The sequence below is a fragment of the Pseudopipra pipra genome, chromosome 14 (genome assembly GCF_036250125.1).
Source record: "Pseudopipra pipra isolate bDixPip1 chromosome 14, bDixPip1.hap1, whole genome shotgun sequence".
In the NCBI taxonomy this organism is placed as follows: domain Eukaryota; kingdom Metazoa; phylum Chordata; class Aves; order Passeriformes; family Pipridae; genus Pseudopipra; species Pseudopipra pipra.
Genome location: NC_087562.1, coordinates 14761764 through 14789263, shown reverse-complemented (window position 1 = coordinate 14789263; position 27500 = coordinate 14761764). Strand labels below are relative to the sequence as shown.

General features: G+C 47.1%; 1 protein-coding gene across 1 annotated transcript in view; it reads right to left on the bottom strand.

Moving 5' to 3' along the window:
* Positions 1 to 24929, bottom strand: part of URI1 (URI1 prefoldin like chaperone) — an 81639-nt gene extending 56710 nt beyond the window's left edge. Inside the window, exon 1 of the mRNA XM_064671221.1 lies at positions 24867 to 24929. Coding sequence (XP_064527291.1) covers positions 24867 to 24914 — 48 coding nt within the window. The 5' untranslated portion in view covers positions 24915 to 24929. The remainder of the gene's footprint in view (positions 1 to 24866) is intronic.
* Between the last annotated feature and the right edge of the window lie 2571 nt (positions 24930 to 27500).

Here is a 27500-nt window from a genome sequence, read left to right as displayed (position 1 = left end):
GACTGTCCCACCCTTTTTTCTTCCACCCAAACATTTCAACATCCTTTTCAATCTGTCTGCAAATCAAAACTCTTATTTTAGTCCTTATCACTGACTGTTCTGTTCCTTTGTCACCTCCACTTTCCCTACTTTATATCTTTATTTTCCTGTGTAAGGCAGCCTCCCAGAACTGATTGGAAAGACTATTACCCTTTCTCCTTCTCTCCATAGCCACTACTGCTGCTACATCAGGAAGAAATCAGCTACTTAATTACAGCATATGAGACAGATAAAATGCCAATTTTGCCTCCTATTTATAATGATCACTTAATTTTGCAGGCACCCCACAAAGAGCAGAATCTGCATGCTGGTCCCTCGTATTTTCATATTGTTATTAATAATCTGAGCATGAGGGGGGTGAAAGACAGAAGAGAAGGGATCATATTTTCTGCTGTACAGCTCTTCACTATTGTAACTGAAGCACAATAACCCTGTTTGTAAGCAGCTAAATGTATCTATACCAATCACAGAGTCACAATTACTGAGGTTAGAAAAGACCTTTAACATCGAGTCCAGCTGTTAACCCAGCAAGTCCACCACTAAACCATGTCCCTAAGTGCCACATCTACACAGATTTAAATCCCTCTAGGAATGGTGACTGCCCCACTTCCCTGGGCAGACTGGTCCGATGCCTGACCACCCTTTCAGTGAAGAAATCTTTCCTAACATCCAACCTAAACCTACCCTGGAGCAACTTGAGACCATTTCCTCTTGTTCTTTTGCTTGTTACTTGGGAGAAGAGGCTGACTCCCATCTGTCTACAACTTGCTTTCAGGTAGAGAGCCAGAAGGTCCCCCCTGAGCCTCTCTTTCTCCAGGCTGACCCCCCCAGCTCCCTCAGCTGCTCCTGTGCTCAGGGGGACAATCACTGTCCTGGTCCTGCTGGCCACACTATTGCTGGCACAAGCCAGCATGCCATTGGCCTGGGCACACACTGGCTCATGTTCAGCCACTGCCAACCACAGCCCCAGGTCCTTTTCCACAGGCAGCTTTCCAGCCACTCTTCCCTCAGCTGTAGCAGTGCATGCTTTCCTGACATAAGCAGTCCTGCTGGCCCTATAGGCATCTTCTGATTGATCAAGCAGAAAGTTAAAAAGAGAAAGAAAAGGTTTATTTGATTACCCTTTGGATAAAAATGGAAGAAAACAGTTAACAGTAATCAAAAATCTCCAACTGCAAGTGGAAACACACAATCACAGTGAAGTGCTCACTGGCTGTATCGGACAGAGGCCCTCGAGTAACCCTGAAATATGGATCCATCAGGAAACACAATTCATTTCAGTGGAAGCTAGGAATACTGAGACTTTTTAAAATCAGGTCCATAAAGACTAACACCTAGGAAACTGTGTCCCTAAGATAGCCAGAAACTAATTGGTCATGATAATAATATAACATGCTTGCCCTCCACCATTAATATGTGGCTATATTAATATATCATGGCTTGGTAACGTGGTATGACTGGAATCTATATCAAATGATTATGTCAATGGCCCATTAAGCAAATAGTATATTAAAACAGTAGAAGAGAATCAGGTGTTTGCTCCATAAATGGGTATATAACAGCGGGTTTAGGATTTAACTAGACTCCCCAATAAAGCAATACAATATAAGCTGCAAGTTAGCAACAAATTTGCTCTACCTCGTTGGTTTCTATATAGAACCAGACATGAGGAGACATTTTCTATCCTAAGATTTGCACTGTAGCCAATTAATATGAAATATTTTCCTATGAAAAGCCATACAAACATGACCATGTAATTCCATTCTAACAGAAATGTTCCATTAATGTTTCTGATAGAGGTCATCAATTCTTCTTCATCACGTTACTTTCACCATGTCCAGCAGTTATCTATAACACTGAGGACACCAAACATGCCTCCTATGCTTTTCTTTCCCTCCAGTGTTTGAGTTCAGCTTGTCACAAAAGTCTAGTGATGATGAAAACTCCTGGACAGGAGCCTGTGCAGGCTGGAAGCAGGACAAGCCTCCCTTTCCTGTAGTGCCCTGATGCTGAAAGGCAGTTATCCAGACGAAAGAGGTTTGACTTCTGTACCCATTCCCTCTGCAAGGCTGCAATGAGGACTTCCAAAAGGAAAAAACATCTGCCACAACAAATTCAAGTTGCAATTGGAGATATTTATCTGATGCTGAGCTGAGCCTCTGGGTGCAGCACCAGCCCCAGAGTCACTCCACTTGTGTGGATTTTGCACTACAGCCTCTGCCAGTGACCCCCCAGATTTGCCTGAGCTTTCTCACTGCAGCTGCCAAGAGGACTCTCACAAGAGGCTGGGTTGCTCTGTACCTTCCCAAGCCTTCCAGCCCTCAGCTTCAAACCAACTGCAAGGAAAACTCTTTCCACCTTGTAAAGAAAGCACAGGACCTTTTTTCAAACAAACAAAAAGAAACTGAAATTAAACTACAAAAAGCTTTAACCCTGTCCCTATGTACAGAGCACAGGGCTGACATCCTTCAGCACACAGCTAAGTCATGGCAGCAATCACCCTCCCACCAGCACCCTCCCAACCTGCCTGTCCTGAACATTAGATCAAGAGTCACCTTTTTTGTATATCCTTTAACAAACTCACGTAAATAAAAACCATGTGGTATTGATAGACACTATTACTCTACAACAAAGACTTCAAAAAACAACATGGATAGGAGATGCAGAACCCAAAGGGTTCAGGCCAGTTGTTATAAACTAAAAAGGAATTAAAAAATAAACCACTAAGTCATTCAGTACAAGCTGCAGCTGGGGGCCAGGGCCACATCTCTCCTGCTGCACAAGCCAAGGAGGAGCAGAGCCTTGGGGAGCCCAGATCCTGCATCCCAGGGCTCCCCCAGCATTGTCAGTCTGGTTCAGATGCCCAGCCCTGGTTTTGGGCAGCTCAGCCACAAGTCCATGCCCTGGCCCCAAGGCAGGCAGGCTGCCATCACTCCTCAGCTGCCTCTTCTCCTCAGCAGGGCCCTTTGCTGCCACTCCCAGCCTTACAACGCACTGCTGGGGTTCCCAAAACACTGCTGGGGTTCCCCACACAGCTCTCCCCACAGCCTCCCACCCCAAGGGCTGCCGTAGGAATTGGCTTTCCATGAACCTCTGCTGAAGCCTCCCCCAACCTCTTTCCCCTCCTGGGATTTTTCCCAAGCTCGCTCTTGCCAGCGAACACAAGTTACTGCTCTTCTGGTTCTCTCACACATTGAGCACAAATTGCTCCCCTCCACATGTGTTTTCTGTTCACCAATACATGGATCTGGTGACAGTAATCCTCTTCAGTTTCAAAATAGTTAATGGTTTTGGGCTCTGCTTCTCTCCACTGTGTGTTCAGATTTCTGGCCTCTATGAAGTGAGCATGAAACAGAGTTTCAGACACTTCTGTTCACTGTGCACAAGAGAAAAGTGCTTGAAAAGATGCAAGATAGTGAAAAATCAGTGCGGTGTGTTTCTGTCTCATTCATGCCTGCCAATATCATTTTAAAAAAATCAATAGATTGCAATTTGCATTCATTTTAATACATTTGCATAAACTCAGGCAAATACATTGAAAGCTTTGTCCGTAACAGTTTTAAAGTTATGCTGGAGCAAAACGCCAGCACCAAGAGCTCATTGCAAGCTGTTGCCTTGGGGGGTGGTTAAATTGGACAGGCTTTCCTCTCCCTACACGGTACCACCAGTGCAGCGTGGGCAGGGAGCAGGGCTGGGCTCTGCCCTGGCAGCACACCTGGGAGGGATGGGCACAGCCCTGGCTATGGCAAGGCAACCATTCAGTGAGCCCAGACTGGTTTTATGACTGCAGGTAAGTTCTCAGGTGTAGAGCAGTCTGTGCTGTTTCACTCCCATGTTTTGAAGCCAAGTGTTACATCCCTGAGGAGCTGATCAACCTCAGACTACCTGCAGCAGTTACTGAGCAGCAGAGTTCAGGTACATACAGAAATGTGATTTGACATTGGAAAATTTATACTGGAGCAGGCTAAAAATCTTCCTTCCCTAGACTAAGCCTCTAGGTCAGATCTGCGAGTCCACCTACTCCCAACTCCCCCAGCAACTGTTTCTCTTTTCAAGGTGTGTTCCATCTCTCAAATCCTGATCAGGTATAAAATTTGCTGCAAGCCTATGGGATTGCTTTAAAAAGCCTCAGTTTTGGTGGCTCTCAGTCATGCTCTTCAGCCACAGAAGCACTCCCTAATCCTATGGTATAACCTACTAAATAGCAGGACTGTCCCATACAGAAGGGACCATCCCACTGGTTTAAGGCACCAGGCAAAAGCAAGCAGGCAGGGCAGTGCAGGACCAGCAGGGAAAGCCACAAGCCCCTATACCCACATTGCACATCCTGACATCAGCAACCTTCAACCTCATCAGTCATCCAAGGACAATGAGCAACAACACCAGAGCCTACTAAGATTTAAGGGGGAAGAAAAATAGTGCTGCTTACAGGCCTGAAACCAGGAAAACAAGGGTAAAAACGGAGTAACAGCTTTTCCACAAAATGTGTAAAACATCACTGAGAGAATAAAATCTGCAGTTGGCTAGAATATAAATAGCAAAAAACCTCACAAATACACCAAGGCCTTCAACAGTGCAGCTAGACCAAAGAGGAGCATTGCATTGGAAAAAAATCTTTCAAATTCAGTTCAGAGAAGCTGATTTCTGATGTTCTTCAAACTCAGAGCTTAGAATAATTTTTCCCCCCCGTAGGAACTTATACAAAAATTACAAAGAAGGAAAAATATATAAAAAGCCAAGAAATAATGACTTTTTAATCTTTGATGATATCTACTCAGAGGGTAACTATCTACAAGGATTGCAAAATTTAACCTATCATTTTCATAGTGACAACAGAATTTATAGATTAAAGATTTATAGAATTTAAACATTTGGAATGAAACCATCTGGCTCTGCAATAGCCAGCCCCAGACTTAGTGCTTCAATAGCTAGAGCTCTTCTCACTGAACAAAAGCCAAACCTCAAGTCATCAACAGCATCTGGCTATGATAAAGCCTTGCTCTAACACCAACTATTCAGAGATGCTCTGCTAAATTAGCAGGATGTGCCTGAGAAGTTGAACTGCACAGAGGGGTAAGTGGAGACACAGTAGGTGTCCTCTGGGAAGGCTGGAGAAGGTATTGAGCATGTGTCTCACTGGGTCAGGAAGAGGATGATTAAAGCTGAGACAGACTAAATTTTTAAGATCTGTTCTCATAGAGGTCTGTCACTGCCTGGGTGCTTACAGAGGTTTCCAGCTGGGGAGGAGGCAGCTCCTGGGAGCAGCCAGTGGGATGGTGCCATGCCAGGGAGGGTGCCAGTGCAGCACTCAGCTCCACTTGCCATTGGAAACCACCTCCACACTCCCTCATTATCCCCATTCTGGGGCTGGAGACCCAAAACACCCCATTGTCCAAGCCTCAGCAGGGAAGCAGCATCTCCAGGGCTGGAATGGCCAAAGGCTCACTCCTCATACAGTCACAAGCTGCCCATTTTGAGGCCACTTCTGTTCCTCAGTGGTAAGGTAGAAATGGAAAACTTGAAACAAATCTCTGACATTTTATAACTGCATTTGCACTAACAAATGTAGACAGCACATTTATTGACATTGTAACAACTCCTCCAGGACAACTACTTTTTTTAAAAATGGAAGAATGGAGATAAATCTCCCATAGATATTGCAATGAATCTTACACTGACATCCTAACAGCTCTGATTCAATCCTTGAATAGGGAAGAGCTCATTAAAAATATCTTCCCCAGCCGCTGCATGGGGCCGATGGCTCCTTCAGCCCAGCCCCAGTGACTGCCACATGCAGCTGGTGATGCCAGACAGGGACAATTTATGGTTTCATGAATTTGATGAAGTGATATATACACTCAGATTAGTATGTTTGTAAGAATTGTAAAGGTTTCAGGCCCAGATTTGGTGAACTACAAGTTTAATTGGCCCGCGATTACTATGACTGCATATGCAAATTAGATCAGCGCAATTTCACATGTAAATGGCCATAAATTGGGCACTGCCAAGCCTGCTGTGGACTCACTGCCACCCCGCCCTCCTGGTGCTCAAGCCAGCCCCTGAGCTCTCTACACCTGCATCTCGCTGGTGCTGCTGCCCTCAGGGTCCATCTACACAGCTACTTCATGTCACAGCACCACAGGCTGCTGCACAGGGTCCATCTACACAGCTACTTCATGTCACAGCACCACAGGCTGCTGCACAGCGTGGTTGAGAGCTCTAACGGTGGGCTGGGGAAAGCACAGAGTGATGCACAGCCATAGCATGGGAGGTGAGAGGAACTGCAACCCAAAAGGTGAGCCAGCACCTCTCCAAGAAGGCTGCTTGTCTCACCTCGTGAAATCCTACCCCAGGCCTCTGCCAAAGGCTTGCCCGTGCTGGTGACTCACCAGCAATTAGAAACAAACGTTACACTGAAGTTTTTCATGCAGGCTTGGCTGCGCTTCAGACTTATCACAAGTTTTCCAGACTTCAGCACCTTCCCCTGGCCAGGACAGTCCCTTCCTCCTGGGTTTTTCTTCAAGGCAAGAAGTGTCCACAGTTTATGGGAATCCTGAGCCAAAGGTGTGGAAGTTGAGACTGAGCCCTCATTTTAAGGCAGTTCAGTAGATTTGAACCTAGACTGGTGCATTTCCACCCAAGGTCTGGAGCTTTGGTGCCCTGCAGGACAGTATCTTGCTGTCCTGCAGGACCAAGCACCTGCCTGGGGGCACTAAGCCTTGGAGCCCAGGGAGAGATGCTGCAGCAGCTGGAGACACTGTAGAAAAGCCACTCCAGAGCCACCAGATCCAGATACAGCAGCTTCTGCTCTGTTTCCCTAAATATCTCATTTGCACACTGTATTTGTTGTTCTTTTTAATGAAGACTTCAGATCTTCAGCTATGGACTTGGAGCTCTTCAAAAAGAAAAAATTCAAAGGCTAAAAGCCTAATAGTAATGAAGGAAAACAGAGCTATGCAAGCCTGAGACAACTAATAACCTATGCAGAGCTATAAACTGATAAAGATTTGCTGGTCTCTAGTAAGAAGAGAAGCACCGAGAGTTTTCATATAATATGCTCTTAAGGAAGACTCCAGCATTCAGTCTATCTGAACAAGATGCTTTAGGCTTAGTTTCCTCAAGACTTTTGTGCCATTTATGGACCATTTCTGCATGTAAAACAGGAAATTAGTGCATTAAAAATGACTTATGCACCAAATTAGTCTGTTTTCATACCCACAAAATCCCAAAGCAGCTGTATTTAACTCTGACCCAAGTCTTCACCTCAAGGGTGAATTACCTAGAGAAGCTGGAGTCAGATGGAAAAGCATTTGCAGCTTTAGGAAGCTTATTTTACATATTCACCAGTAACTTCATTTTGTGGAAACAAGTGCAGATTTGGTGCACGTTGTGCCATGACCCAGCGTGGCAGGAACCATTCCCAGAGCACCAGACCCCCACAGTGCTGCTTCTTCTGACCATTTCTGTTATTCTCACGTCTATCCATTTCAGATGAGGCTAAAAATATACTCCAAAATAAAAAAGGAATCCAGGGTACCCAGCCTCAATAACTTGCATATGTCACAGTGCCACACTTCCCACACCCTGCTGCTGCTGGGCTGTGAATCTCCCTCAGGGATAGGGACACGTCTTGGTATCCCTCACGAGTCTCCTTTCACATCATCATCCCATGCCTCACACAGGGGCTGAAAGGCACTTAGGAAGGAAAGCTAAACCTGGAACATGTTGTACAACAGCCTCTCAGGCTATGGAACTTTTCCCCACTCATTTTCTGGGCATCTTCCAGAAATATGAAGATCCTCCCAGTGCAGGAGGCACCACTCAAAACTTCCCCGTTACTGTTGCTCAGCCTCTGGGTGTGGATTAGTCTTCAGGAGGTCACAAGCAAAAGCTGGAATAGAAATTTGCTTCTTTTGCTCCCTTTAACTCAATGCAATCTCCTCTGTTTACATCTGCAAGCTAGATCAGCAAAAACATCCTGCGCAGATGAACTCTACAAGTACATAATAAATAAATAATAACAATAACAGTTTGTGTTAATATAGCACCTCTAATCCAATTATCTGAAAGCTCTTTGCAAATACTAATTAATTAAGTCTTGCAACACCCCTGTGACATAGGTTATTATTATCCCCATTTTATATATGATAAACTGGAGTCACCAGAATGTGCTTCCCTCGAGCACACTGTTAACAGCACGGCCAGAGCCCTCAGGCTAGGCTCCAGCACCATGCATCATATTACTCTGAAAAAGGGGGTTTTTGGTAAAAACCATCACACTACAAGAGCAGAAAGGTGGGAAACTTCACAGCCATTACAACATACCACCAGAGCCAGCCCTCACACACAGCCAAGCACCAGGCTGCTACTTGCTGCTTTCCTGCCCCAAAGGATCCCTGCAGGCCTGCAGATCCACACACAAAGGAAAGATAAGGTCTCACCTTACCTCTCCAGCCAGCAGCACAGCATGAAGCAATAATTATTTGCCTTGGGTCTACTCCAAGGCCAGGACTGGAAAACAAAGAGGTGTAGGACAAGAGCTCAAGCTCCAGAAAGGCTCATAAGCACACAGGACTCTTTTATGCCTTGGGTTCCCTCCAGGTGCCATGAATTTCAGCATCCCAAGAAAAATCTGTAATTTATGACAGGTGGAGCTATTTGTGTTTCATCAGGAAATGGGCCATCCCAAAAGGCAGGTGGATGGAGGTTGGAGGGAGTGGGTGGCTTCCCAAGGCTTTCTCACCCTCTTGCCCACGGCAGCCAGGGAGGCTTGGGCTCAGCACCAGCTGCACAGATAGTCTGCCTTGCTGCCTTTTACGTGTCTCAGCAGTTTCAATATTCACTTTACTCATCAACCTTTAAAAGAGACTCTCACATCACAAAAGCAACTAACTTTTTAACCTGCATTTTATGAAAAATTAATTGTTAGAAAGAAAGAGTTGCCGCTCGCTCTCTGTGGAAAGCAGGTTGATACTTTCCTGATACTCTACATATCAGGAAAGTTGAGGCAAAATACCTCTGAAAATGACCCTTTTCTGCTCTCTCTTGACAGGGAAACACATTTGAAGGGCTTTGCATTTGCTACAACTACTTTACACCCACACTGTTTTTAATTATCTGCTGTAGGCTGGGAGAGCCATTGCAGCTCACTGGACCAACCATCCAAGTAAGGGACACTTTGGGCTGGAGCGTGGTTGGAGCCATCCATCACCTTGTTTCAACTTGTCCCAACACCAATGAAATGCTGTGAAAATGTTACATTCCAGTTGTACCATTTCAGGAACATGCTGACTTTCACTCCAGAAGTGTGTTTCTGTCAAACCCATCCCCACTGCGCACTGAGCCGTGGGCTGCTTGGTAGGAACAGGGGGAACTACCCTTTCATCTGCAATGAAATCCATCCTCCCCATTTTTAACATCCAAGTAATAAAATTCACACAGCTAAATGAAAGATGTTGTTAATTATTTTATGGACTCGTTGCCAATTCATTCTCTCCCGTGTTATACTGAGGTCAGTTGAGTGCTGCAGTTAGTTCCCCGCTTCCCCAGCAGCACCACATGTGCAGTGCACAGAAAAAGGGGCAAGAAGGTGTATTGCTTTAAGTCAAACAAGATAAGGTGTGTTTGCCAGTTGATTACTAAACCTAGGAAAGATCAAACGGCTCCAGTGGAGGAGAACTGGGTACAGCAGCTCGTAGCAAGTGCTGTGGCTAATTCCAGACCAAAGGGGAAGCAGGATAAGAGGAAATTTATGAGTAAGCTCTTGAAGTAATGAAACGAAAGTAATGCTGATTGGCCTCATTTGCAGCAGTTCAAAAGCTGATCAGCATCACTGAAGTAGTGAAGGATCAACTGACAATCATTTCCGCGGTGAGGAGTGGAGCTGACCCGCAGAACACAGCACGGGGGGTCCGGGCATGGGGGGCCGCAGCTGCTGGCTCCCATGTTCCCTCCCAGCATTGCCTGGACATCCTGCTGGGGCACCAGCCCAGCTTCCTTGGGAAACAGGGTACACAGTGGTGAGTGATGACCAGAGCAGCTCACCAGCTCTTTTTTTGCCTCTGTGAAAAGGGGGGACAAAGCCGGAGGGCAGGCGAGTGCCCAGGAATACCTGCCAGGAGATGAGCACTGTGCATGGAAAGCACTGCCCTGGGGCAAAGAGGAACCCGTGGCCAGATGTGCTTTACAGGGATGGGACGTTGGCTGAATCCCACCAAGAGCTCACCCTGTCCTTAGAGGTCAGGGGCAGCCCAGGGGTAGCACAGCCCCTGCAGCACAGCCCAGTGTGGTCAGCGCTGTGCACAACCACAGGAGCCACTAACCAACAAGTCAGCATGGAAGCCAGTGAATCTTCAACTACTCTAAAGCCTATTTTTGGGATTAAGGACATTTCTCCCCAACAATTTGCAGTGTGCTCACCCAGAAATGGGGCAGGGAGGAAGAGCAACACATTTGTTTCTAATATACCTTTGCTTCAAGACTGAGTTTGACCCATGTCCGGGTCAGAGTTGTATGGGAATACATTATTTGTTAACATGGAGCCATCTGGAAAACATGTGATTCCTCTGAATTTGGACAAAACCATCTGCCTATAGGTTGCACTGACGCACTGATGGAACATGCAGTTTATGGAAATGTTTGTCTCTTCCTGGCTGATGTGCTGTGTTATGACTAATTTTTGTAGGCCACATTGCATTAAGTCAGGATGTGCAGTGAAAACAACATGCCTGATAAAATCTTATGTGAAACAATGAAATGTAATATATACATTTTGAGACCGTGGAGGGGAAAAAAAAAAGGCCTTTTCCATCTACACATTTATTTAAGTCCTTATGCAAGCAGAAAATCGCTGACCATAAACAAATATGTCCAAAAACGTTGTGTTTCCAGTAGTAGTTCACATACCTGGGAGGAAAAGATGAACCCCAATTGAGCCAAGTGGTTTTGAGCTTTGTGTTTTGACACTGGACACAGTGGTTTGGTTTAGTCACTGTAATGGGGAGAATCCTAATCCACAGCTGCACCAGCTGTTCTAATGGACGCAGTGGTTGTGCCTCAGTGAGTTGCTTTCACGCCAAACTTCATTCACATGGAGAACAAAATCACATAAGAGACCAAGAGTTCCCGGGTGTCCGTGCGGAGGCCCCGGGTGAGGCTCTCGGGGCCGGGCAATTTCCTGCACGAGAAACTTGTAATTTTGGGGCGGTGGGGACGGAACGGTGAGGGCGCAGGCGGGAGTCTGCGGGTGCCGCGGGGGGGATGCGGGTGCCGCGGGGAGGAAGCGGGGCTCGGCGGGGCCCGGCGCGGCCCACGAGGTGGCAGCAGACCCTTTGGAATGCGGCGGCGGGGCCGGCGGCGGGCGGGGGCTCTGCCGGGACAGCCCGGCCCCCGCCGCGCCGAGAGCGGGACCCCGCGGGACGAGCCGCCTCCCGGGGGGTTCCGCGGTGCAGCGGGACCGGCGGGGTCCTCTGGCAGGGCTGGGCGGTGCGGGAGCAACCCCGGGCGGCACCTGGGGCGGCGGGGAGCATCCCCGGGTGGCACTGGCGACGTGCGGGAACACCCCCAGGCGGTACTTGGGGCGGTGCGGGAGCATTCCCAGGCAGTACCGGAGCATCCCCAGGCGGTCCCTGGGGCGGTGCGGGAACATCCCCAGGCGGTCCCTGGGGCTCAGCGCTGCCCGCTCTCCAGCCCCCTCTGCCACCCGCCCCGGGATGCTCCTTCCCGCTGCCGCGCTCGGCGCAGCTGCTGCGGGGCTGCCGGTACGAGAAGGAATTTCTCGTTGTTGAGATCTTTTAAAAGTCACAACAGGAGAAAATTGTACCTGGAATACCTTTACTTCCCGAGAACAGACCCTCGGAGGAGGGGGGACGTGGGCAGCCTGAGAGGCTCTCGGGTTGGCTGGACGCTGGGGTTTATATGGTCCCTCACCCACCCCATGTGCCACAGGCAGAAAGAGATTCCTCTTTTCCTCTTTTATTTGCCAGCTGGGGCAAAACTAAGACGTTTCCCACGAGGTGCGTCCAGGGACCAACCAGCCCTGCACTAGCCACCCCTCTGGGAGCCGTGTCCTCAGGCGGCACAGACAGCGGGACACGGGGCTGTGACACGGCCCGAGCAGGCAGGAGGGCCCGGCCCTGGCTGCGGCAAGTGGGGCTGACTTTGGCTGCAGCCACAAGGCATGATCAGCGATGCAAACCCAGAGAGGGCACCATCAAAATTCAGCGGCTGGTACCCGTAACCGGGGACCTGCGGGGTGATGGCAGGTGGTGGAAGGAGTTTTTCTTTATAAACCGAGAATGCAGACAGTGGAATCGCCGTCCACACTGATTTTCCCCCCAAAAGAGCTCACGCGCTGATAGAGACTGCTACACATCTCCTCAATTAAGCAGTCAAGACGTGCTGAATAATAAATGAGCACAGAAAGGCCTCGGCTGCAGCTGGGACAGAGTCCCCGCGTAGCTGCGGCGAGCGCAGCAGGCACACGCTGTGCTGGCAGAGCGCTCCCAGCCCGCGGCTTTGCCAGGGAAGCTGGTCTCTGAAGAGCTGGGCTTTCTCACCAGAGCCAGTGCCTTCTCCCTCATCTATCCCACCTTGCTTTCCCACTCAGCCCAAAGACCCAAGCATCCCAGCATTCCCATCCCTCGCCTCTCTGCTCAGAGCAGCCACTTCCCCTGCCCCCTTTGCGTCTCCAATACACAGACCACTGCCCGCTTTAAATGAGCTGAGGAGGTCACATGTACATGCATGAGAATAAAGTAAAAGGTAATTAAAAGATATGACCTACATCAAGCAAGACCATCAAGTGCCTGTCACATTTAATGAGGTGGATAAGTCCTGCATCCTGCTCAGTTTTAGCGTTTATTTTTGGGCAAAGCATGGGCACAATGGCATTTTACCTCCTCCTCCCATACCTTGGGTAGCAATATAACTTTGTTTAAAAGACTGTAAGGAGCAGAGAAGTGAAAGGAATGAATCTGAGGTTATTGCTTGAGTGGGCAGGAGAACATGAAAATTCAAAACATCCCAGCAGCCTGTAGATGTAGGCAAACTCCTGGCTGTTCAGGCAACTGATTGTTCAATAAATGCAAATGGACAAAGCAAAGCATCACTGAACTTGAGAGATAAAGGTCCCCTAACAATAGAGGCTTTTTACAGCATTGAGTCCAATTTTTTTTCGTGTTTATATAAGTAAAACCCAATTTGAGCAACTGGAGCATCAGCTCTTTACAGTGAAAGACAATTTGTCCGGGGCAGCCAATAAGATCATGTAAGATCCCCTAAAGAAAGCCCAAAATATGTATTCTCATTTCACTAATAAATGGCTTGAATCCAAGCATAAAAACGATGTGACTTTAATGGTTTCTCCAAATGGTAGCCACATTCCTTGTTAGCAAGAGATCCCATGTGGGAACATTAAAGTGAGACATCCCCACACAGGCTGGGAGTGATGAAACACGACCTAGCAGCTTCAGCATGCATCAGAGGATGGAGCTTGGTAATAAAATATTCAAATAAGCAATTCAGCCCTAAATGATTCTGTACCTGCTGGGTGTCCAGATTCTGAAACTGGGATTCAAATATCTTTATATTTCTAAGTGCCAAGTTTCCATAGGTAAATATGAAATCGAATGTCAAAAGCTGATAATTATGACCCGGCTGTACTTGGGAGTCAAACTGGATAATTTCAACCCGTATTTTGGCTTAGTCCAGGAAAACCATCAAAATCTAGCATCTCTTTGTGAATAAATCTTTGTGAAGTTGGCATGCCACAGGTAGGAGAAGGGTCACGTGATACGGTATGTTCTCATTTTTTGCTTCAGTAGACTCATTTTTTATTGAATAGCAGAGTAAATATTTAAGCAAAACTAGTGTAAACTGCTGGCAGGTATGCCATGCTAAGTAGCAATCATTTACTTTTAAATAATTAAAAGTCAATATACAAGCATAGCATTCTTGTTGCAGTGCGGCACACGGTAGCACTGCTCTGCCTACATGTCACTTCAGAGCTTGATTTACTAACAAAGCATTTAGTTCAGCTCATTTGGGGGGAAAAAATGGAAAAAATAAAAAAGAGAGGTTTTTAAAAACCCACCCTCTGTGTTGTGTACGTTTGCAGGTATTTTGGCTACACAAACCCCAGCTATTTCTGAGTAAGGCTGAATCTGCATCACTTGTGGGGCTGGTAAGGACAGCCCTGATTTCCTTTGCATTATGCATAGTGGAAGTGTCAGGATGGCTCTGATGGCGTTTAATTAAATATTTGGCAGTGTTTAATTAATTAAATATTTAAACATTAAATACTAAATAGGATGTGATATCTGCTTAGTGGACATTATGTCTCAATAGCCATTAGTCATTAAATAGGACTCAAATTGGCCCTAGAAGACTCCCCTTAGCTAACCAAGGTCTTAAGTACATGCACTTTTGGATCTTCATTAATAAGTAATAGAGGCCAATTCAGACTATGTAGCAACACAGAGATCCCTATTAACAGAAATGTTAACGTCTCTGTTTGAGACCAGGCTCTCCAGTCTAGACAGCAGATGAGATGCTCAGAAAGGAGGGGTGGGATGTGGCTCCTCTGGTCATGTACGGGATTGTGGCCAGGGTGGGAAGGCAGCACCAAGAGAAAGCCCCACTCTGGCTGTGGGATGCCTGCTGGCACCTTTGCAGGGAAGGACAAGGGCGTTGCCTGTGGTCCACCAGCACCACAATGTCTATATGGGACTATCTGGGGTTAACTTGAGGGGATTTTAAATTAATTACATGGTTTAGTGTTCACACACACTTATGCTCGCTGCAAGAGCCCTGCTCACCCAGGGAGCCATGTACAGTCACCTCGATGTAAATGAGAATCAGGCTCCACAGAACCACCCTCTGCCAGATTCCCACGGGCGTTCCCCGCGGGCTGATCCAGCCAAACATTACCACATGCCAGCACTCTAAGCCCACGCTCTTCCCAGAGCATCCAGAACAGCTCACACGCTGGAAACCAAGCACATGCACAAGCGCCTGGTGAAACATGGTCTACGAAAGTGAGGGGGACTGATGTTTTAAAGATCTTTCTGTAATATATTTGTAGCAGGGAAACAACATTTTAGAGGCCCTTGTGGTTTTGAATTTGCTGTTTCATTATTCTCTATTCCCTAGACAACCACTAGTGGCAAACACTTCATACTTTTCACCTCAGTGGTATTTTTGGTAAGATTTATCATTTTTACCATTAAATCCAGTATGCATTCAAGCACACATTCATAATGCCTTTCAACACTGGAATGCTCAGCAGGGGTTTTGTAGCCCACACAGGTGGGGCAAAAGGGATTTTGGCTCCCTAAGGATGTCAAGCAATCCCAGCACCCACCCCGCCAGCAACCTGGGGCTTTTCAGGAAGTGATTGTAACTTAAAGCAACTCTGAGATAATTTTAAATGATGCTAAAGTCAAATTAAAACCCAGCGGGGGGATCCCTAATCAGCTCAAGAATCCTTTTCTTTGGGGATCTGTGGTAACATGCCACGTGCCATCAGTGGGACTTGTGGAAGGGCAGTGGTGGGCAGCCAGCAGGACCACTGCCAGGGGCCCCACGTGATCCTGCCCCTGTGCTTCTCCCTGGCTTCAACATTCATAGATCTTCCGTGCCTCCCAGGCTGCATACATGCCAGTAATCAGATTGTGCTTCTGCCTAGTAGTTTTTACTTGAAATATCATTGAGTTAGCTCTTGAGGGATTTGTGTCTGGTGACATATATATTGGTACTGAAGTCAGAGGTCGCCTATTGCAAAGATCATCTTGATAGGATGATTATGAAAAAAGCCATGCTGGTTAGAAGACCCTCTAACTAGATTTGGCCTTCTTCTTTCAGCGTCACATTAGCGAGTCCTGCTTTCCCTCTCAGTTTTAGTGATCCAATCTTTCTTCTTCTGAATTTCTCCCTTGGGAGCTTTCTACACAGACATTTTAATATATCACACTATTCTCTGCAGAAATCATTTGCTCAATGAAGAGACTGGATTTTTTTTAATTGTAATATTAGCAGTGTTCAACAGCAGCCACAATGCCCACACCTATGCCTGGCACAGGCTGGGAAGGGTTGGTCCTGGATCAAAGCCATCTCAGCAGTGAGTCAGTCCTTTCACCTTCATGTTTCCTCTGTGCACAGCTCCCAGGGCAGCTCTGGAGGGCACGATGTGGCTGCTGGGAGTAGCACTCCACAGAGGACATTCCTCCAACATTTTGCTCCATGCAAACTCCAGCTGCACCTTCTGTAGGTTTTAAGAATTTGTCAGTGATGGGATAGGCACAATAAAGCAAGCACCCTATCAAATATTAAGCAGCACAGTCAGATGCTGAATTGCCAGCTAGCTAACTGCCAAACACAGGTCTATTTTTCAGCTTCAACTTGATGCACAGTGTCAAGTTGTCAGAAGACAGCGTCTGCAGAACACAAAACAAGTATCAGTGCTACGCTTCCTAACAATTCAGACAGCCTGCTCAGCATCCTCTGCCCACACCACCTTCCCAGGTGACATGAGGTGAGCCCACAGGAGCTGCAGGTGGGCTGCACTGCTCCTCACACTCACTGCTCCCCCAGTTATTTCTCCTGGTAGCTTTGCATGCTTGTTGCGTGCTGTTAAAAAGCTTTTCATTCCCTGACAATTTATAAATATGTATTGGGCCTGAAGGATGAGGGTAAAGCAACTGCTGTTTCTTCTTTTAAAGAAAATTAAACATGACAAACTTAGTTATTCATGCAAACCATCCGCCTGTTATCTCTGATTATGCAGGATCCAAATGGTGAGGCTGAGTGAATGAGTGCATTCAAAGTAAACTGTCAGAGGCAGGAACACCGGGTTTAACCTACCCCTACCTGTTCTCTTTTGTACTTGTGTTTCATCAACTTCAACAGGCAGTGCAGTTGCCTGGTACCAGGATCACCCATTTCACTACTGTCTCCCTATTTAAGGGGTTAATTAGCCTCCAGAAAACAGAAGAAACCCTGCATGTAGCGGTCTCATGCTTTAAAACATGGCTGCACCAGGATATTTTAAGCTCGTGGGCCAGACCATATGGTATTTCAGGAACAGAAGCTGGAAGCACAGTGCACATGTGTCCCCGTGCACACCCAGCGCCGAAGGAGGTGCGGTGTCTCGTTAAGCCTTGGCACGCAGGCACGTGTCCGTGTGCGTGGGAGAAGGGGAGGTGGAAATAAACTTCACACACTGGAAAGTGACAGATTGATTTCCACCCATCCACCAACCTGCCCTGCAGCAACAGAGAAAACCTGGGATACGTAAACACGAGAAAACAAGGAAGATTGTATCACGCTGTCTGAAATCTGTGGCAAGCGCCACAGTTCGCTTGTCTGTTCTAATGCAGAGAAGCTGCTTCAGACATCAGTTCTTTTTCTCAGCAACAGCTTTGATGTATCTTATCAGGAAGATCCCCTTTACCTGGCTTGGGAGGAGGCTCCTGTGCTTGGGGCACACTTGGATCATCTGTGCAAAAACTGCAAGTTAATCAGTTACAAGTTGTTCTTTCTTCTTCCCCAAAAACATTACCATTGCATTGAATGGTACCCTCTGCTTGGATGATGCCCAGGAAACCGCTGAGGCACCACCCCTGTCCTGCACCATCCTTCACTGTCAATCCTTCTCACTTTGGTGCAAGCCAGGGACCAGAAGTTTAAGCTTTTGGTGGCACTGATGGCAGCCACCAGCCCTGTAGTGCTGTGCCATGCCAGGGTGGTCAAACTGGCCAGGGATTTTCAGGGTGAGCTGGAGGGCAAGGAGGACTTCTTGCAACTTGCAATACCTTCTGTGGTACAATATAATGCTCTAGCACCAGGGAAAAGCCACAGCACTCTCCCAGCGTGATTTACACTCTATTTGAGTCAGTGTGACAGCAGGACTACTTAACACTACCCTCCGCCCCCCCTGTTACAGAGTTATGACTTTAAACGCTGAATATGAATCAAAAATTTCCTTTCCATTCAAGTCCTCCTTCTGCCCTTCTTATCTGACTCATTTCTAGGCTGCCCACTGACCTTCATGCTAATTGATCATTACTAATAGATAAGGGTAATGCAGCTTTTGAACTGTGCTTACTGTGTGCTCTATACTTCTTGATTGGCATGGGCTGCATTTTTTGCCTGGTGGACTAAGATACTCTGAAATTAAATCTGAAGCCAGTGGACAATACCTGGCACACTGGAGTGAGCTGCCATGCTGCTACAGGCATTACCTGAAGTGACTGGAAAAGCCCAGTTCCATCTGAGGTGGGCATTTGTAGGAGGGTGGGTGAAGTGGGCTCTTCTCTAACATGCCCTGGGTGTCACTGAGCCCTCTTACACTACGACATCTCCCAGGAAGCTATCTGGATTCACTGCTTGGAGTCACTGGTTGCACTTCCCCGGAGGCTGAGGTGCTTCACAGGTGTTAGCTCGGGAAGCCACAACACCCTGCATATCCATGGAGCTGAGAGATATCTGCCTTTGGGTACAGTGAACTACAAAGGATTTAAGTGACTTGTCAGGAGTTATCGGGAGAGCCCAAGGCACTGCTCAGAACACAGTTGCTGCCCGTAGCCTCCTCTGCAGCTATCAGATAATGCCAGCCCTCTGCGATGCACTAATACTGAGGAGCACATTTCATACACAAATGGATTATTACTGGAATCCTATAGATAAAGCCATTCATCTTCTGAGGCCCTTGGGAGTCTGAGTAGTTAATACACATCACAGCAGAGTGATATATAAAGCGTGCAACACAAAGACACAGTGAGAGGCATGTGTAGGAGCGTTGAAAGGGAGAGAAGGACCAGAGCAGAAAAGCAAATCTGCGTGAGAGACACAGATGTACACACGAGTTCACCAAACAAACCAGATCTTCAAGCACTTTCAGGTGAGGTCTTCAAAAATATCAGCATGAGATAAAAACTTCAAACTCCCAACTTTTCAGCCACCAATTTTCTTGGGAAGGCTGTCAACAATTCGCCAGTGATCAGCCCTTGTTCTCAGACTTGCACATTCATGGGAGTAGTTGCAGGTGGAAGCAGGTGCTGGTGACACACGTGCCCAGCCTGCCTACCCCAGGTGTTTGTACATCTGCCCCTTTATCCAATCACAGTGACAAAAGTAAGAGCAGAAGTCCTAATGCCCCATTTTCACCAGCTTACACCCTGGTGATGAGCACTCTAAGAACCCATTTCAGGCAGAATAGAAAATTAATGAGGGAATAAAAGAGGTTGAGTCACACATCTCACATCTCAAATATGCCTTGCACAAATCAGCCGTGATGAATTGTTGTATGAAGTCTGGGCAAGGCTCCTCGCTGGTCAGAATACAGATAAAGCATGTGTGGGCTTCTCACATGTTAAACAGAGCTCATTAAGGGAAAGATGCTGTTTATCCTTTTAATTCTGACCACATCATTCACTCGTCATCTTATTTAGACCCTATTTTTCCCCAGACTGGCAGGTGATATGATTGCATTGGCCTCGATACAATCACAGCTCACACTCTGCTCGACAATCCAGCAGCAGTGACCAGAGCTTTTGTGCTGGTGCAGCTGGGAGAGCCAAGTGCCTGCGCACGGACATCCCTCCCCAGCAGAACCACTCGGCCGGCATGAAAACAAAACCAGGCAACTTTCAGGCCATGAATATACATCTCGTTCAAAGCAAAAAGGGAGGCTCTCCAGCAGCAATGCCAAACATGCAGATTAATGACAATGCTTTCCCTGTGAAAATGGCCTTGCTGAGTCCAAACACGTTCTCCCAAGATGCCAGATTTTCTAAGTTAGTAAAAATGTTGAGCTGTCTGTTTGCTTTAAACAATTATGTCAGCTCTGCAAGAAAAAATATGTTCCCTCGCCTGACCTCCTCATGCTGTTAGGTAGGGCACTTTTTAGCTGGCTCTTGCTTTAACACAGGCATTAGAGGACAGCTGGAGAGTTTCCTTGGGAAAAGCCAGTGAAGGGAGAGGTGGAGGGACCAGCAGCACCACCAGGCTCTTGCAGCAATGTGTGTTACCACCTGCTGCATCACAGCAAAGACCTAATAACGCAACAGAGGTACAAGCCCTGGTCAGTGTGGGTTTCAGTCTTCACAACCAAGTAAAAACAGACCTGTTTTCAGAAGGCAGCCCTTTAAATAGAAGATGTCTGGTGCCACACTTCATTAGAAATATAGCCCTAAAGATGAGACAAAAGAGGTTATTGTTGCTGCTCCCACCTCTCTCCCCAAAAGGGAAGCTAGAGAGACTAAGGAAGAGAGAAAGCGAGATTAAATGATTTATCCTAGGTCACAGTAGAAGTTAGTGGCAGAACCAGGAATTGCCTTGGGTGCCCACCCAGTACATTAAGCACAAAGTCAACCATCTTCTCCACAGCAGCAGGTCAGAGGCCAGGTCAGGCAGCCTCTGCTCTGGAACAGCTTCTCAGCACCTGGCACTGGGCTGCTGAGCAGAAAATGCTGTCAATGGTCAGGGCAGAGCAGTATTTACATCAGAGCTAATGGAGGCAAACACTCATCGCTGTCTTATGAGTTACACCAAACACACCATAGCCAAGCTCAGCCAGAGGAGCCCATCCCTCCACCACTTTTCCAAAGGATGCTCAGCCGTATCCAGGGGAGCTAAACCAGCATTCCATACCAATGGGACCAGGCTAGAGCAAGCCTGCAGGGTGTTTTCTCATGTGAGCAAACACTTGAATTTTTTCCCCCTTCAGTAAAACAAATCACACAAATGTAGCTTACCCTAGGGCTGATACCTGATGTGAGACCACACGAGGCTCCCAGTCTGGAAGACACACAGGAACACTGCTGCGACAAACCTGGGCTACATGGCAACAGCCTTGAATCAGCTGCAGTGGAAATAAAACTAGAGGGCAACCTAGTGACAGTGCTCACACAGGCATTTCCCAAATATTTCATCACCGTTATCTCCAGAGCACATCTAGCCAGCCTTCTGGTATGCAGAAGATCAAGTTTGGGAAAGCCAAAAAAAGCCAGAAAGGTACTGGGTGTTGTGCTGAAGTGGTTGATTACAGCACAAGCCAATTCTGAACAAACAGGGGGGGAAAAAACCCAGAAAAATAAACTGTTCTTCAGTTTTGCACTGCATTGGAGGGACTGAGATGGCACATCTGGGAGTCCCTGGGCAACACAGCTCCTGGATACTCTGCTATCTCAGCCTGCTTTGAAGGTCTCTGCTCACACAGAGCGCTTTGTCCTGAGCACAGAACCTCCTGCATCTTTCAACTACTAATCCATAAAAGTAGCTCCTCAGGATGCAGCTGCATATAAAGCCAATAGCCATCTCAGCTCAAACAGTGAAAAAGTGTGTGCATGAAATACATAGTGGCTATAAAACATATTTCTCAGGTTATAATCATGTGCAAAGAGAACTGTACAACAAATCCAAAAGCCATGACACTTCTGACACTGATGTTTCCACTTCCAAGCTGGAAGCAGGTGAGGACAACACAGTTTGCACTTTACAATATTAAGAGACAGTTTAGCATCAAAAAAAAAAAATCTTTCAGAGTGATCACAGTCCAGGAGAATACATCTAATTCCCTCTAAAATAATTTGGAGCTTCACTGGGTAGAAAATTGCTATTTCTGCTCCAATGCCAGAAAATTCCACTTTTAATTATAGAAATTTCTGTTATGCACAATTATAATATTCTTTCCTATTCTCCTCACTCTTAGTTCAAACACACTATTAGCTTTTTAAACTACTGCTATGCATTGTGCAGACATAGGTCACTCCTGCTGCAGAGGAATGCCAACATTCCTGCATCTTGAATCAACTCAGACTGAATAACAGAGGATGAAACATCTTTTCTGTATATTCCAGGACAAATTATCCTAACAATCAATGATGGTTTGGATGCAACCTTCAGTCAGGTGAAATTAGATCATAAAAATTTTAAATACCTTCTCCAGAGCACAGATATATGGACCGATGCCTTATGGAGAGAATGCAAGCTAAAGACCAAACTCTGTGAGCAGGCTGAGAAAAGCCACACAAGAATCCACAGCAGAAGTTGGTGAAAAATAGTAACCCTTTGCTACTGTCTGTGTTTGCAGCATCAGGAAATAAAGGGATAAATTGTCATGTCCCAAACCAGTAAACATAAAATTATCTTTACACAATAATTAATCATCCTGTAGAATGAATCAGCTGAACCAAAAAAAAAATCCAACCTGTTTCTGAGGAGCTGTTGGGGCAGCAGCTGGAGGTTTGCAGCTCAAACCTGTCCCAGTCAGATGAAATGAGAAGACTCCAAACACACTGTGTCCAGACCCACATCCCAAGGATTAGTGTTTGTAAAGGTACAAAGGTGATGAATCAGTTGTTTTAATCTGTGGCTGCATTAAACAGACTGTCTCTGTACATTTTAGTACCTGCTTTGTCAGTTCCAGCGGGAATTTAGTACCTTTGCTGGTCAGAATCGATAACTTTAATTGGTAGTTTGGAGTTAGGTGCAAGGTGCATTGACACTGATGAAAATTAGTTGCTTAATTCACCAGCCACACAGGGGAACGTGCTGGGGAAGGCGGTGGGAAAGCCAGGGAAGGCTGCTGCTCTCCAAGCCCCATTCCTCAGGCATGGAAGGCTTGGACAGGACAGTGCCAATGCAGCCAGGCGGCAGAGGGGTGTGCAGGCTGCTGGCTCAGCGTGCCCAGAAGCTCAGGCAGTGACCACATCACTGTGTGAGTGGACACAAGGGCACAGAGCAGTGAGGTACAAGTGCCAAGGAGAGCAGTGCCCCTCCTGCTGCCCAGGAAGCTCAGAGCACACGGCCTGTGCCTGAGGACCTGAGGGAGGTGGGCTCCCAGTGTCACGAAGCACAGCCAGGCTGCTCTGTACCATCAAGGGTTTACATGCATCATGCTCCTTGAGGAGGGAACTTTTCCTTGTTACTGACCAAACACAAAACAGAGCTCCACAAGCAGAAGAGGAGACACTGCCTGCACACAGGGAGCCTGAAAGAGGGCTCCCAGCTGCCAGGACACCCATTCCATCATGTCAGGGATCCATCTCTGGCATCTGCTCTATCAACAGGCTCTGCTCATCACACTGAAGAGGCCGTGTGCATCGACCCACCTGGCATCTTCCAATTAAGCTCTTTTGGTATGGATCAAAATTAAAACACAGCTACCTTGCAGGCACATTTGAAGCCCTCCCTAGCCAGCAACGAAAGGGTCCAGGCTGGCCCCATTCCCTTTGAAGTGTGCCTGCTGGCTGTAGGTTTCTATAGTGCTTGCTTGCAATTACAGCACTTTTCAACTTCTCTCTTTTTTTTCTTTAATTTAAATAGATTGAGAGGAATTAAAAAACCCTCATCAATCAGATTTATCAAATAAAACTGTAGAGGTAGGGCCAGCTGCAGCTACACACGTCAAACTCAGCTGCAGATATGAAAGGAAAGGCTGTAATTCATAGGCTGCTCAGCTTTTTGAGGGTTTAGCAGCAAAGCTAATCCCATTGCTATATTCCTAAACCTACAGAGATGCCTGGCTGTGAGCTAGGCAACGATTGGTCTCTGCATACACAGGTCTGGACTCTGCCCCCTGTGAAAGGGGGTGTCTGTGCTGTGCTTGCTGCCTGGGCATGCTCTTCACATTCTGCTGCAGTGTCTTGGGGCTCAGGAGGGACTTGAGAGTCTCTTGTTTTCTTTCCTTGTCCTTACATGTGTGTGGCTGAACAACCCAGATACATCCTCTAAGACAGTATGTACAGTTTACTCCGGTTGTAAGAGTTTGAGTGAAAGGGAAAAGAGTAATGACAAAACTTTCCCATTGATTAACAGGGTCAGTATTTCAGCAGCCTTTGCAAACTTTGGCTCACCAAGGTCTACTCTTGTTGAACACCATTAGCTGAGTGACAACACAGCCAAAGAAATCCAAAAGCAGGTGACATCCCCACATCCCTGCACAAGGATCTTAAGGTGTGGGTGAGAGCAGTCTTGAAGGGGCACAAGCTGAAAATGATAAGGAATAGGTATCTTGGGAATGGAGAAAGTCAGAGATGGAGCAGTCTTCACCCATTCTGTTAAAAATGACTGCTGTTACCGTGTAACCTCCCAAATGCCACCATTCTGGGACACAAGTGATGCCACGACTCTTCTGCAGGCCCTCCTGACCACTACTGCTTGCAAAGTCCCAGATCACAAGCCTCCTTTTGTCCTGTCAAAGTGTCAGGGGAGCACTCAGGAACCACAGCATCCTCTCCTCTCCCTATCCTTTTCCACACTGCTGTCTGAACAGCCAGCTCTGTCCAAGGAACATCCCTGCAACTGCTGACCGCAAATAACAAGGCTCTCCCTGTTAAAAATCCCAGGACATTCAGGGACCAACATGTGTGTTGGTGCATAATGAGAGACACTTAGGGATGCAAAAGTGCAGAGGTGCTTCATGGTTTTCTTCATCATTATTTTAACAAAAAAGTAGGGAAATCTAAGAGGAGAGACAAGGGCTTTCCCAGCCCACCTGATGGCACACACAAGCCTGGCACATGGGCTCTGCCCTGGCCTCTCCTGCCCCTGAGGGCCCATGGAGATGAGCCATCCCACATCCTCAGCCTCCCTCCCGCCCCACAGAGCCAGCAGTGATCGCCCAGAGCATCAGATGGCCTTGCTCTGGTGCTGCTGTGCAGTTTAATGCAGAGCTGCTAACACTGAAAAATACCAGCTGGCTGGGCTGACATCAAAGCCCATTGGGTTTTCCACCATGCAGCAGCAACAGCACAAGCCCTCTTTGACCACTCCCTGCCAAATCCTGCTACCGGGATCCCTTCTGTGGGGATCCCATACTGACTCACCTGAGTGTCCAGAAAAGCTGCTTTCTGCAGAGGCAGGGGCTTCAGCATCCACCGACTTCTTTAGCAGAGGTTTCCAGCCACATCTCACACAGTAAAGGCTCTCAGTCATCACTTGCTTACAAAATCGAGCTGGTTTCTCAGGCTGCTGCCAGACCCTCATGTCCTCCAACAGACTCCATCTGCTGGTTTTTTTAGACAAGCAACTCCTGCAAGGACAAAATATATCGAGTTAAATAATATACACTTCATCTTCTGTTTCTCTCAGCAAAACTGTGCAATTTTGGAGATATTTTGTAAATTCAGATTTATGATGATTATTTTTCATACTATGGCTACCACAGTGACCATAGAGAATTTATTGAGGTAATAATGTATTTAAATAGCCAATTTTCAAAAAATGGAACCATCACAATGGATTAATGCTCAAACCATTAATATCCAAGCATATTAAGTCACTTGAAGGATTTTTGTGTGTGTACGCATATTTTGGGGTATATTCTCCTCATAATACGTGGAGAGAAGATATGCTTTACTGTTGACATTTAGCACATTTTCTTTATTGCTTTTCATTTCATTGTGAGTAAAAGTGTTATTTGTCCATCCAGCCTTCCTTAGGACGAATGCCATCATTTCTGTTTGCAGAGGCAACCAAAAATTAAAGGAAATATTTTAGATGTCAACATTAAATGTCAAAAACTGATTTTAAGTAATTACTAATACCCTGGCACATATGCATTTTATTCAGAAAACCCCTGTTAAAAATATTCATTGGGGGATATTCAAATTTATTATGTAGAACAACACAGCATTAACGTGCTGGCTTCTATTTAATGCTTTGGTTCATAGCAACAAAGATACCAATGGGAAATCATTAAACAAATATGCGATTTTTGCAGCATAATGGGTCTATGTTTGGTATCACTTGAAAAAAAACTCGCTGAGCTCAAACTGACAGAAAAAACGCAATGATCAGGCAAAGTACAGCAACATTATAAATGTTAACAGATTTCAGAAAGTGATTTTATGTTAATTCAAATGTTAATGCTGTCCGGGGCTGCCGAAAGGAGCGTGGGGCTGCGGGAGGAGATAGACGTTGCCGGCAGGGAGCACAAAGGGCTGCCTCTTGGAGGGTGGGGGGAGTTTATTAATTATATTTCCTTCAGAGCCCTAACAATAACATGTCAGTAATCTACACATTCTGTACTTAATTGACGTTAATGATCTGGCGGGGTCCCGGCCGTGGCCGCGGCCTCCCCACGCCGTGAGAATCCCGGCCATCTTGCGTTCCTCGGGCCCCGCAGCGCGGCCCCAATTAACTCGATGAGCGTGGGGCCGCCGAGCTGCTCCCGCCACGGCCACTGCCCCTCGCACAGCCACGTCCCACACGGACATCTTCCAGTGCTCTCCTCATCCCTGAAGGAACGCGCGGCCCCGGCACAGCCCGCACAAAGGGACGCATTCACACGCCCCAGAGATGGCCGCCCAGCACCCACGGACACCCCGCATGGAAGGGGTTCCTCCACTTCCCCTCTGACACAACAGCTGGGGAGAATCAGGGGTTTCTCTCTTCTGCTTGTGAGCAACAAGTCCCAAAGCACACACAGCCATCCCAAAACAGTGTCCCACGTGCCTGCTGCTGCCCTCGAGGTGACGACCCATCTGTGGGCACTCAAAGTCATGTGAGCATTTATGGTGGTGAAGTGATGCCTCTCAAAGCTACTCCCACCTGGGTTGCTCCAGTATCTCTACTCATGGTGCCATTCAGCTGTCAGCCAGCCACATATCCCAGACTCCTGTATTTTACCTTCCCCAGAGTCAATCCTTCCCATAAGATCAGCCCCAGGAAAGGTGGTTTCTCTTTTGGCAGGCAGCTAGGGAGCAAAGTCCACTGGGCAGCAGTGGGATCCAAACCTGCTGCAGCAGCCAGCAACCTCAGCCCTCTTGCCACTGGCAGGCAGCCCTCGGAAATGGCAGGAGAAACCTGGAGTCCTACCATAGTTGGGGAGCACATGGAAGTTACAGCAACAACAAAACCAGGTTGTTCTGGGCAGATGCACAATGGCTTCCTGGTATATAGAATTCGATGCATCGTCCCAGCACGATGGTAGGGAAAGAAGTCAAGCAAATTTCTCCATGAGGAACAGTAACAGACCTGCTTTTGTGCATGGCACTTCCTCCCTCCTTGGAGCTACTCTTAGCCTCTACTGATCCCTCTTCAATGCCAGATGCACATCATGATTGCCCCAATTCCTTCTTCCTCTCTTCCCACCTTTCCTCCTGCCAGCACAGAGCCCCTGCTGTCACTCACCTATGGTCTGGCCAAGGACAGAGCAGAGTGGCTGAGCCTATGCCTCTCCTTCACACAGAAGATAGCAGCCTGTCTGACTCTTTTTTCTTCTTACCTTATAAAAAGAAGTCAGATCTCCTTTAAGTTGTCCAGTGGAGGAAGCCAACAGACAGGGAAGTGGGGGGAGGAACCACAAAGAAAAAAGCACCCCATGAGTCCAGCTTTGGTAGGAAATCAGGCTAAAAAAAAAAAAAAAAAATCAGTGCACTGTCACTGCAATCAGATGCCATTCCCTGCTAGGGGGTTTCCAGACCAGCTATCCCACAGCAGCACCTCTCCCACTCCCA